This window comes from Heterodontus francisci, chromosome 8 (genome assembly GCF_036365525.1).
Source record: "Heterodontus francisci isolate sHetFra1 chromosome 8, sHetFra1.hap1, whole genome shotgun sequence".
NCBI classification, from domain to species: domain Eukaryota; kingdom Metazoa; phylum Chordata; class Chondrichthyes; order Heterodontiformes; family Heterodontidae; genus Heterodontus; species Heterodontus francisci.
In genome coordinates this window covers 23,029,113-23,041,402 of record NC_090378.1, presented here as the reverse complement: position 1 = coordinate 23,041,402, position 12,290 = coordinate 23,029,113, and the positions used below count along the sequence as shown (strand labels likewise).

Below are 12,290 nucleotides of genomic sequence, written 5' to 3'. Positions count from 1 at the left end.
GGTGGTAGAGGCAGGAACCCTCACAACATTTAAGAAGTATTTCGATGAGCACTTGAAATGCCATAACATACAAGGCTGTGGGCCAAATGCTGGAAAATGGGATTAGAATAGATAGGTACTTGATGGCCGTCATGGACACGATGAGCCAAAGGGCCTGTTTCTGTGCTGTATGACTCTAATCTCCTCTGCACCCTCTCCAGTGCAATCACATCCTTCCTATAGTGTGGCGACCACAACTGTACACGGTACTCCAGCTGTGGCTTAAGTAGCATTTTATACAGCTCCATCATAACCTCCCTGCTCTTATATTCTATGCCTCGGCTAATAAAGGCAAGTATCCCATATGCCTTCCTAACCACCTTACCTACCTGTGCTGCTGTCTTCAGTGATCTATGGGCAAGTGCACCAAGGTCCCTCTGACCTGCTGTACTTCCTAGGGTCCTACCATCCATTCTATATTCCCTTGCCTTGTTAGTCCTCCCAAAATGCATCACCTCACACTTTTCAGGATTAAATTCCATTTGCCACTGCTCTGCCCATCTTACCAGCCCATCTATATCATCCTGTAATCTAAGGCTTTCCTCCTCACTATTTACGACACCACCAAGTTTCATGTCATTTGCGAACTTACTGATCATACGTCTAAATCATTAATGTACACTACAAGCAGTAAGGGTCCCAGCACCAATCCCTGCGATACACCACTGTTCACAGGCTTCCAATTGCAAAAACAACTCTCGACCATCACCCTCTGCCTCCTGCCACTAAGCCAATTTTGGATCCAATTTGCCAAATTTCCCTGGATCCCATGGGCTCTTACTGTCTTGACCAATCGTCCATGCGGGACCTTATCAAAAGCCTTACTGAAGTCCATGTAGACTACATCAACTGCTTTACCCTCATCGACACACTTAGTCACTTCCTCGAAAAATTCAGTCAAATTTGTTAGACATCATGTCCCCTTGACAAAGCCATGCTGACTATCCTTGATTAATCCCTGCCTCTCCAAGTGGAAAGTAATCCTATCCCTCAGAATTTTTTCCAGTGTAGTTTCCCTACCAGTGACGTTAGACTCACTGGCCTGTAGTTACTTTGTTTATCCTTACTACCCTTCTTGAATAATGGTACCACATTCGCTATCCTCCAGTTCTCTGGCACCTGTGCTGTGGCCAGAGAGGATTTGAAAATTTGTATCAAAGCCCTTGCAATCTCCTCCCTTGCCTCACATAGCAGCCTGGGGATTTATCCACTTTTAAGCCCGCTAAAACCGCTAATACCTCCTCCCTTTGAATGCTTATTTGTTCAAGTCTATCACAATCCCTTTCCCTGATCTCTACGCCTACATCGTCCTTCTCCATAGTAAACACAGATGAAAAGTAATCATTTAAAACCTCACCTACCTCCTTCGGCTCCACACACACATTGCCACTTTGGTCCCTAATGGGCCCTACTCTTTCCCTAAGTTATCCTCTTGCCCTTCATATACTTAGAAAACACCTTGGAATTTTCCTTTATCTTGCCCGCCAGTGTTTTTTTCATGCCCCCTCTTTGCTCTGCTCATTACTTTTTTAAGTATCCCCCACCTACACTTTCTATACACAAAGAGGCCCCAATGTGATTTGGACAAGTTGGGTGAGTGGGCAATATAATGTGGATAAATGTGAGGGTATCCACTTTGCTTACAAAAACAGGCAGATTATTATCTGAATGGTGATAGATTGGAAAAGGGGGAGGTGCAACAAGACCTGGGTGAAAGCAAGCATTCAGGTGCAGCAAGCAATTAGGAAGGTGAATGGTATGTTGGCCTTCATTGCAAGGGGATTTGAGTACAGGCGCAAGGATGTCTTACTGCAGTTATACAGGGCCTAGGTAAGACCACATTGGAGTATTGTGTGCAGTTTTGGTCTCCTTATCTGAGGAAGGGTGTTCTTGCCTTGGAGGGAGTGCAAAGAAGATTTACTCGGCTGATTCCTGGGATGGCAGGATTGACATATGAGGAGAGATTGGGTCGACTAGACTTATATTCACTAGAGTTTAGAAGAATCAGATGGGATCTCATAGAAACCTATAAAATTCTAACAGGACTTGACAGGCTAGATGCAGGGAGGATGTTCCCGATGGTGGGGCAGTCCAGAACCAGGGGTCACAGTCTCAGGATAACTGGGTATGCCATTTAGAACCAAGCTGAGGAGAAATTTCGTCACTCAGAAGGTGGTGAACCTGTGAAATTCTCTACCACAGAAGGCAGTGGAGGTCAAGTCATTAAATATATTCAAGTAGGAGATAGATATGTTTCTTAATGCCAAAGGGATCAAGGGATATGGGGGGAAAGTGGGAACAGAGTACTGAATTAGACGATCAGCCATGATCTTTTTTGAATGGCGGAGCAGGCCCGAAAGGCCGGATGGCCTACTCCTTCTCCTATTTTCTATGTTTATACTCCTGTAGGGCCTCCGTTGTTTTTAGCCCTCTGAATCTGCCATAAGCCTTTTTTTTCTTTATCCAATCCTCTATAATCCCTTGGCATCCAGGGTTCCCTGGACTTGTTGGTCCTACCCTTCACCTTTACGGGAACATGTTGACCCTGAACTCTCACTGTTTCCTTTTGAATGACTCCCACTGGTCTGATGTAGACTTTCCTACAAGTAACTGCTCCCAGTCCACTTTGGCCAGATCCTATTTTATCATATTGAAATCAGCCTTTACCCACAAGTATTGTGAAATATATGCTACAGTATGTACTCTCAATGAAACTGTCCTAATTGAGTACAACGGCCTTATATAATGTAAAATTGCAAAAAGAAAACCTGATTTACGTACTGCACGATTGTCTTCAAAAGGATTATTTTTTCCTTTTTAAAATACTTTTGAACACTTGAGCAAATCTCTCTTTATAATGTCCACTGCATATTTAAGATATGCTGGTTGGGGCGTTATGTATCTGCATTTGCCAGCTCATGATTTTTTGCCCATTCACTTTGCAGATTTAGAACCAGAGAAAAGTTACGGCACAGAAAGAGGCCATTCAGCCCAATGTGTCTACGCCAAATATTTCTCAATTCTACAACGAGTAACAGCAATCCATTCCATAATTATGCAAATTATGGATCATTAAAATAACTTTCCGTTTTCTTGGATGCCATTTCAGCCATGGTATATCATAACTTTTTTTAAATCCCATCTAAAAACAACTGCATCTCTGTTTCTCATTCATATAAGAAATTACTATGCATCTCTATCCCAAATATGCACAAAGTTAATATTACTCACCTCAGCTAAACTGCTCCTTTCTACAGTATCCTCCTACTTCCACGTAAATATTTTACAATTGCTGACTAGTACTTGGTCTCCAATGTACCCACAGTCATCTCCCATAGACATATTTATCTATCCTCCAACTTGGGGAGTTTGTCCAGTTTGAATTGTTTTTTACTTTATTTAAAATATTTAAATACATACTTTGTATTGCTGAAAAACAGTTCCAGCTTAAAATTTGAGCGCGCTCAGAGAAAAGGTACAAGATCACATCAGTGAAGTAGGGCGGCGCAGTGGTTAGCACCGCAGCCTCAGCTCCAGCGACCCGGGTTGGATTCTGGGTACTGCCTGTGTGGAGTTTGCAAGTTCTCCCTGTGCCTGCGTGGGTTTCCTCCGGGTGCTCCGGTTTCCTCCCACATGCCAAAGACTTGCAGGTTGATAGGTAAATTGGCCATTAGAAATTGCCCCTAGTATAGTTAGGTGGTAGGGAAATATAGGAACAGGTGGGGATGTGGTAGGAATATGGAATTAGTGTAGGATTAGTATAAATGGGTGGTTGATGGTCGGCACAGGCTCGGTGGGCCGAAGGGCCTGTTTCAGTGCTGTATCTCTAAACATAAACATCACACCACTTCGGCATCAAAACTGTGATGAAGTAATTGCAGCTAGAGGAAGTCATAATTTATGCTCTGAGGAATCGACTCAACCATCAGGAACTATTTAAACTTCATTTTGAACAGAAGTGTTAGCTCTCTGCTAACAGTAAGTATTAATTCTGTACATATGTGCAAGCAAAAATGCTCCCTTTTTTCCTTAGCCAGAGGTTGATGCAGGAGATTGAAACGTAACTTGGATCAGTCTAATGCTGGTCAACCTATATGAAGTATCAGTTTGGTACTGGTAACTGTAAAATAATGAGGCACTTTCGATATGTTTAACAAGATGGTAAATTTTTAAGTATTCTTCGCTACACTCAGGACTGATAGTGCTTTACTGTGGTGGGTGGGGAAATGACAAAACTGTTTCTGGTAGGTGCAAATTTGGAAAACATTTCAACAAGTAATATCCCATTGTCTGCAAGAGAAATGAATATCTATCAGAATCTGTGCAGCTCCTTTGCTTTGACAGATTTATTTTCCTCTGCGAATTTCACTTAGCTAGTGAGAACAATTCAGCAATTCCTGCTCCTGTGATCCCTGCTGGAAGCATGCTTCCATGGGGTTTGCATGAGAGCGGCATCAGATTCAGCCGTGATGGTCTTGATGCATGATGGCACTGTCTGTATAAGCCCATGCGTGGAGAATGGTCACTGTGGTGAGTTCCAGAAGGGCCACTGCTGGTGAAAAGGAGAGCTAAGGGAAGAAAATTGGAGCAACAAAAGGTACCAACCCAAATTCTTCATGTAGAACAGGTGTAAGGTTATTTATGACGCTACATCAGCGGGAGGGGTGCTGGTGGTGGAGATGCAGAGGAATTCCTGCAGTCACTATGGCTTTATCCTGTGTGTGGCTGAGCCCTGTAGACCAAGAAGATCCAGGGTTTGAATTGGCCTCAATGGTTAAGGAGAGAAAATTTGGGCAGAAGTCACACTTCTAACTCCGTTCTTCATTGACTGCTGCTTCACACTCCTGATCACTGTCCAGTGACTCTTCCTGGATGTGCGTATATAAAGCCAGGACCTTCCCCATGTGTGATGTAATTGTAAATTTGAGTATCCTGCTCATGAAACCATATGAATAAAAGCCAATTGATCAAGCTACAGAAGCACCCCCCACTGCACCCCCTGGCCTCTACCCAGTGCCCATTGAATCATTCCCCAGCAAAAATTCAACATCTTCAGGAGTGGAGAAACTTCAAGGAAACCTGTCACATTGCTGTAGATCCACACAACTTATTTATTGGCATTTGCTCTTGTGAAGAGCTTCAAATTCACCCATATTGAATCTTTAATGCTGTTGTGTGGATAGTGTTATCTCTTCTAAATTGCTGTCTTTTTACTCCCTCCTTCCACCACATGCATAACGGACTGGGGCAGTCTCCTTCAGGTAAGTAATTGTGTATGTCCCCAGTCCATTCTAACTGGTGCAATTCATGCCACTTTTATCTGTATGAATGAAACTTCCACTGTAATCATTCTCATCACACTATTTTAATTTTTGTGCAGATTCAAAATGGTTGTATTGTACACTTAATCCCTTTATGCAATAAACATTTTTTGAATAACTGGGTACTTAAGCAGCCTAATATTGTAACAAACACGTTTGTATAGGCTTAAAAAAAACTAACATCACTTCCATGTTTTTATTCCTTTGGCTATCTGGGAGAGTTTTGAGTTTCCTTGCATTCCTTGTGCTAATGAGTTAGACTAATAGACATACATTAGATGTATTTTTTAATAAATCCCAATCAATCACACCAGGAGATTGGGATTTCCTGCCCTTTACTGAAATTAACTGCGTTCCCTTCTAACATTTTTCCTGTAGAATTAAGATGCCCATGTTTTGTAAAGATTACAAAGGAAAATACTGCGGATGCTGGAAATCAGAAATAATTTTTTAAAAATATTTTATAAAGCTTTGTTTACTTTTACAAACAAGTGGTGACATTTTGTGTGAATTTATTCTGGAATCTCCTCCTGCACAGTTTTATGCTTTTATTCCTTCTAACTAGCAGTCATTTTTTTATTGTTTTGCATTGGACCATTCAATATTCTTTGTTAATTATGAAAAATAATTGCCTCAAGCAACTGTGGGATTTAGTTGAGAAAAGAAATAAAACTGAAAATCTGGGTTGGTGAGTTGACTGGGAATCAGAAAATGGTAAAAATACACACTAGGTCTGTGATCATATGAAAAGAGAAAAGACAGGTTAATGATTAAGGTATTGACCGTTTGTCAAATCAGTTCTGATGAAGGGGCTGCTCCTGAGATGAATCTATGTATTTGTAGCACTTTTTCATGGGATTTACTTGGTTTCGTGTTTTTTGTTAACTATTAATGTGAACAATTTTTACAGGTGGCTTTTTCTTTCATTTAGATAGGTTGATGTAACAGGGTAAAAACAAGGTCTGCTCATCAGTTATATTTTGTGCAAATTTTTCCATCACCAAACAAAGTGAAGGGGAACTAGATGTTGAAGGTCAGTTTAAACCAACCTGGTTAGATAGTCGAAATAAAAGTACGGTTTATTTACATTTAACTGAAATAATCATATAATTTGATCAATAGCTGCACCACATGGTAAGTATCCAGAAAATTGGGCGTTGGTGTAATAAGAAAACCTGTCTGAGGAAATTGACTGGGCAGAATCATTTTTAATAGCATATATTGTAGATCTGTTCCAGATGTTTAAGAAAATATTACAAATGGTAAATATTCATGATTTTGGCAAAATAACAATAAGCATCTCCTCTTCCACAGGTCAGGTGCCTAAAAGGACAGAGGGGCTTCTCAGGCCCACACACTTTTGATAGAATCCATATTGTGAACCACATAGCAGATGATGATTCATTCCACTCCTCTGATGAAGATCTAATTCCTGATTCCATGAGGGTTCGTGATCTCCAGGGGGTTCCTCACCATTTTCACCACCTCAGCAGAAATGCACAAATGGAAACTAATGATAAGGACAGTGAGGACAGTACTGACAGTGAGGATAATGAGGATGGAATAATCCACCCTGGTCACTATAGCCAGATTAGTAACCAGAATGTCTGCACAGCAAGTCAGAAACAAGCAGAATCTTTCTCCACCACCGTGTGACCATCACTGTGAACAACATGAGGCTATCTGGTTCATATCAAAGACCAGGTGGGCTCCAGTCATTCAGACTTGAATGCAGCATTCAGTCTGGTCTGCTGAATTAAAATAAAGGGAATGAAGTGAGGGACTACATGAGAGTCTGCCATTGAAATGGTGGAGATGATGTACTGAATTTCATAATGGATATTTTTTGGGGGGGTGGGAAGGGAGGTCCTTTTTACCTGTTCTTTTGTCTGCCTTAACCTTTGCCAAACCTTTTCAATATAATTGTTGTTGCTACATGCTAGTATGGGAGAGGGCTCGTGAAATGGACAGGAGATGAGATGTTGACAGTATTATATACAGTAGCTCCTTTTTTAAAACTTGAAATGCACATTTCCTAATTTATTTAGAGTGGGACATTTTGGTTATCCTTTGCTTGATACTTCAGTCAATGGAATTGAAAGCCCTTGGGACATTGGTTGCTTATGAAAAAGATGCATCATTTTGTGCAATATTAATTGTATTTTATGCTAATGAGAACAAATTTTACTTGTTTGAGATAAATGTATGATGGTCTTAACAGAGGATTAATTAAATGTGTTAGTGCCTTCAAGGCACATCTTGGTCAGGAATTTGTCAGTTGACTGTCTTAATCACAGTACAAAAATTATGTGCAATTGGAACATTTTTTAAAAAGCAGCTCATGGTCTTGCTTAGGATCCCAGCACACACATCTGTATCTTCAAGAAAAATACTTTTATAAGTACAAAAAAAATCAAATGCTAAGATTGCTGTTTTTAGACCTTTACATGATTTTGCCCTTTTTTATTTGTTTTCATTCGAGGTGTTTGATGACAAATAGTGATGTGCCTGTTGTATGTGTTACAGCAATATCTAATTTTATGTGTTACTTTGTTATGACAGAAAAATGTAGTTAAGCTTTAATATAAATATCTTCTAATGTTAACTGGGAATGCATTGCATTTCTATCATTGTATCAACTGCCCACTTTAAAAAAAAAATTGGGGATTTCAGCATTGTCATGTGCTGTTTCCCCTAGTTTATGCCATTCAAGGAAATGCAAAAACACTATCAAGGAACTCTGTTATGCAGAGGTAAGGAAACCCTCAGAAAATATCCTCGGTGAATGTACGTTAGCTCTGCTTGGCAGTTGTTAACACTAGCTTTTTCACTTCACTAACAAGAATGCTTGTATAAACACTATCAGTGTTTCTCTTTTCACTTTAAGTTATAATGTGGTAATAAATAAACTTTTCATGATTTTAAAGGGATAATATTGTTTCTCATTATTTGTGTGGGAATCTTAAAACCAACGGGAAAATGAAAATTTTACGGACAGTTCCATATGTCAAAATGAACATTTCCTTATGATTACAAATAAATGTTTTTTGTTGCAATCTTTCACTACAAAATGACACTTACTTACATGGATACAAAGATTAACTTCAAAATTACTTCAGTTATATGTACCTTCCTAATCTTTCTTACTAATTTCAAAAGTATTACTTTAAAGACGTCTGCAAACGCGACATGAAATCCTGTGACATTGATCACAAGTTGTGGGAGTCAGTTGCCAGCGTTCGCCAGAGCTGGCGGGCAGCCATAAAGACGGGGCTAAAATGTGGCGAGTCGAAGAGACTTAGTAGTTGGCAGGAAAAAAGACAGAGGCGCAAGGGGAGAGCCAACTGTGCAACAGCTCCGACAAACAAATTTCTCTGCAGCACCTGTGGAAGAGCCTGTCACTCTAGAATTGGCCTTTATAGCCACTCCAGGCGCTGCTTCACAAACCACTGACCACCTCCAGGTGCGTATCCATTGTCTCTCGAGATAAGGAGGCCAAAGAAGTATAATCACAAGAACAAAATCCTTAGATTTCTGCCTTAACTCTTTGCATTTGTTTTATTTTCGCAGTCATTGTAGTTTACGTTCACTAGACTAGTTTAAGAAAATAAGCTTATTTCAAGAAAGCAACTGGCAGCCTCAGTGTTGCGATACGATCACATGGTGTTATGTAATGTAACTTGCAAAATTTCAACTGTGTTTCTAGTCGAACATTACGTGGGGAACACATTAGAAATTTATGCAAGATCATTCATTCCTTCATGTTAATATTTAAATTGCAATGCAAAAATAATTTATTTTTCTGATTTTCTTCTCCCAACAATAAACATCGATCCTAATGTTGCACCTATGTTATATGTGGTTTGTAAACTGTCAGCCTGCCTAAGTAGTCATCCTTCCTACTGAAGCCTTCCTACTTCAAAAAAAAAATAAAATGGCAGAAAATGTATTCAAATACTTGGGTATATATTGAAAATAATGAGTTTTTGGTATTTAATGTCAGTTGTATTCGGGCCTTAATTGATTTCCCAGACCCCTTCCCCCAACTGCCCAATTTTCTATGGTCGCTTAGATGAACCATTATTGTGTCTAAGATGAAGAAAAAAAAATAAAAGCAGCAGCAAAAGCCCAGACATCTGGACCTCTTATCCAATCATATTACCAATGCTGAAAGTGGCATTGGGGAAATCTGCAACTCACTTTTGTTTGCAAAGAACGTGGCAGCAAGAAGCACAAAAATACCTAAGTAGTGGAGGAAATGGTGTAATTATGGCAGTTGTTGAATATGAGCAGCCTGCAAGAGCTGCACGGAACCTCTAAGTATGTTTACCTCTGCCAAAGACTGTCAGTAACTTAACATCCTGAGTGAACCATCCAGTTTATCCAATATACAACATTCATTTAGAATCCTGTTTTAAAACTCATTTCCGAACACTGCATTTAGTCGACGGTTAAATAATTTACGTGAATTGTAATTTTTTATAAGCATAAAAAATAGGAGCTGGAGTAGGCCATTCGGAGCCTGCTCCACCGTTCAGTAAGATCATGGCTGATCTCCTAACTTAACTCCACCTTCCTGCACTATTCCTATATTCCTTGATTCCCTTAGTATCTAAAATATTCTCGGTCTTGAATGTACTCAATATTATGTGATATATCCATTCTTCAATTGTTTATACCCCACATATAACTGATAAGATAGCTAGAAAAATCAGAGAATGTGCCCCTAAAAAACATTTTTCATACAAAAATTACATAACCTCCTACCATGTATGTAAAGCTGAATCATTCCTGAAGTAACCCTTGCAGGATCATTTAGTTCTCTTATCCACATCTGTAAGATGGAAACTGGTCTCTTGTTCAAATGATAAGGAACTGCACATCTGTTTGTTCAAAAACTATGCAAATTATCTCACTCTTTGGAACAATATTTTAAGCTTTTATATTAACTGCTTCTGAAGGTTTTTTTTGTACAGATAACACCTTTTTCAGCTGTAAGATTACAATTAAACTATTACTTTGTGACTTGTGATATTTGTGAAGCTAAAATAATATTGGGTCCACTCAGTTTACTATTCAACAAAATAGACAATGTTGCTTTAAGGAAGAAAAAAAACACTCAAAAGGTTTATAAGGAGGACAAGAAGTCAATGAACTCCACCCACCTTTTCTTCCAAATACACACAAAAAAGCTATGCTGAGTGGCGTCAGTTTTAACTGCTTGGATCCAGCCTCTACCTGATCTGATAAGCTTATATCAAAACAAAATACCAAAGAATGGTCATGAATTAAACATTAGCTGCCCTGGCCATTAATTCACATATCCATCTACAGAAGTCTTTGTCTCCTTCTTCTTTGGCTTCCTTGTCTCGAGAGACAATGGGTAAGCGCCTGGAGGTGATCAGTGGTTTGTGAAGAAGCGCCTGGAGTGGCTATAAAGGCCAATTCTAGAGTGACGGACTCTTCCTCAGGCGCTGCAGATAAAATTGGCTGGCGGGGCTGTTACACAGTTGGCTCTCCCCTTGTGCTTATGTCTTTTTTCCTGCTAACTGCTAAGTCTCTTCAACTCGCCACACTTTAGCCCCGCCTTTATGTCTGTCCGCCAGCTGCGGCAATCACTGGCAGCTGACTCCCACGACTTGTGATCAATGTCACAGGACTTCATGTCGCGTTTGCAGACCTCTTTAAAGCGGAGACTTGGACGGCCGGTGGGTCTGATACCAGTGACGAGCTCGCTGTACAATGCGTCCTTGGGGATCCTGCCATCATTGGCAGTTCACATGGCCAAGCAATCTCAAGCGTCGCTGGCTCAGTAGGGTGTATATGCTGGGGATGTTGGCTGGCTCGAGGACTTCTGTGTTGGAGATATGGTCCTGCCACCTGATGCCAAGGATTCTCCAGAGGCAGCGAAGGTGGAATGAATTAAGACGTCGCTCTTGGCTGATGTACGTTGTCCAGGCCTCACTGCCGTAGAGCAAGGTACTGAGGACACAGGCTTGATACACTCGGACTTTTGTGTTCCGTGTCAGTGTGTCATTTTCCCACACCCTCTTGGCCAGTCTGGACATAGCAGCGGTTGCCTTTCCCATGCGCTTGTTGATTTCTGCATCGAGAGACAGGTTACTGGTGATAGTTGAGCCTAGGTAGGTGAACTCTTGAACCACTTCCAGAGCATGGTCACTGATATTGATGGATGGAGCATTTCTGACGTCCTGTCCCATGATCGTTTTCTTGCGGCTGCTGATTAGGCCAAGTTCGTTGCAGGCAGCCGCAAACCTGTCATGGAGTCTCTGCAGACACTCTTCAGTGTGGGATGTTAATGCAGCATCGTCAGCAAAGAGGAGTTCCCTGATGAGGACCTTCCGTACTTTGGTCTTCGCTCTTAGATGGGCAAGGTTGAACAACCTGCCATCTGATCTTGTGTGGAGGAAAATTCCTTCTTCTGAAGACTTGAACGTATGTGAGAGCAGCAGGGAGAAGAAGATCCCAAACAGTGTAGGTGTGAGAACACAGCCCTGTTTCACGCCACTCAGGATAGGAAAGGGGTCTGATGAGGCACCGCTATGCTGAATTGTGCCTTTCATATTGTCATGGAATGAGGTGATGATACTTAGTAGCTTTGGTGGACATCCAATCTTTGCCAGTAGTCTGAAGAGACCACGTCTGCTGACGAGGTCAAAGGCTTTGGTGAGATCAATGAAAGCAATGTAGAGGGGCATCTGTTGTTCTCAGCATGTCAATGGCGGATCTCTGCTCGAAAGCCACACTGTGCCTCAGGGTAGACACGCTCAGCCAGCTTCCGGAGCCTGTTTAAAGCGACTCGAGCGAAGTCTTTCCCCACTATGCTGAGCAGGGAGATTCCACGGAAGTTGTTGCGGTCACCCTTGTTCTTATAGAGGGTGATGATATTGGCATCACGCATGTCCTGTG

At 41.0% G+C, this 12,290-nt stretch overlaps 1 protein-coding gene across 5 annotated transcripts in view; it reads left to right on the top strand.

The window, feature by feature from the left end:
- Positions 1-8,293, top strand: part of LOC137372691 (ecotropic viral integration site 5 protein homolog) — a 308,742-nt gene extending 300,449 nt beyond the window's left edge. For all 5 annotated transcript variants that reach the window (XM_068036790.1, XM_068036788.1, XM_068036787.1 and 2 more), the window contains one exon: positions 6,675-8,293. In XM_068036790.1, the coding sequence (XP_067892891.1) occupies positions 6,675-7,016 (342 nt within the window). In that variant the 3' untranslated portion in view covers positions 7,017-8,293. The remainder of the gene's footprint in view (positions 1-6,674) is intronic.
- Positions 8,294-12,290: the final 3,997 nt, after the last annotated feature.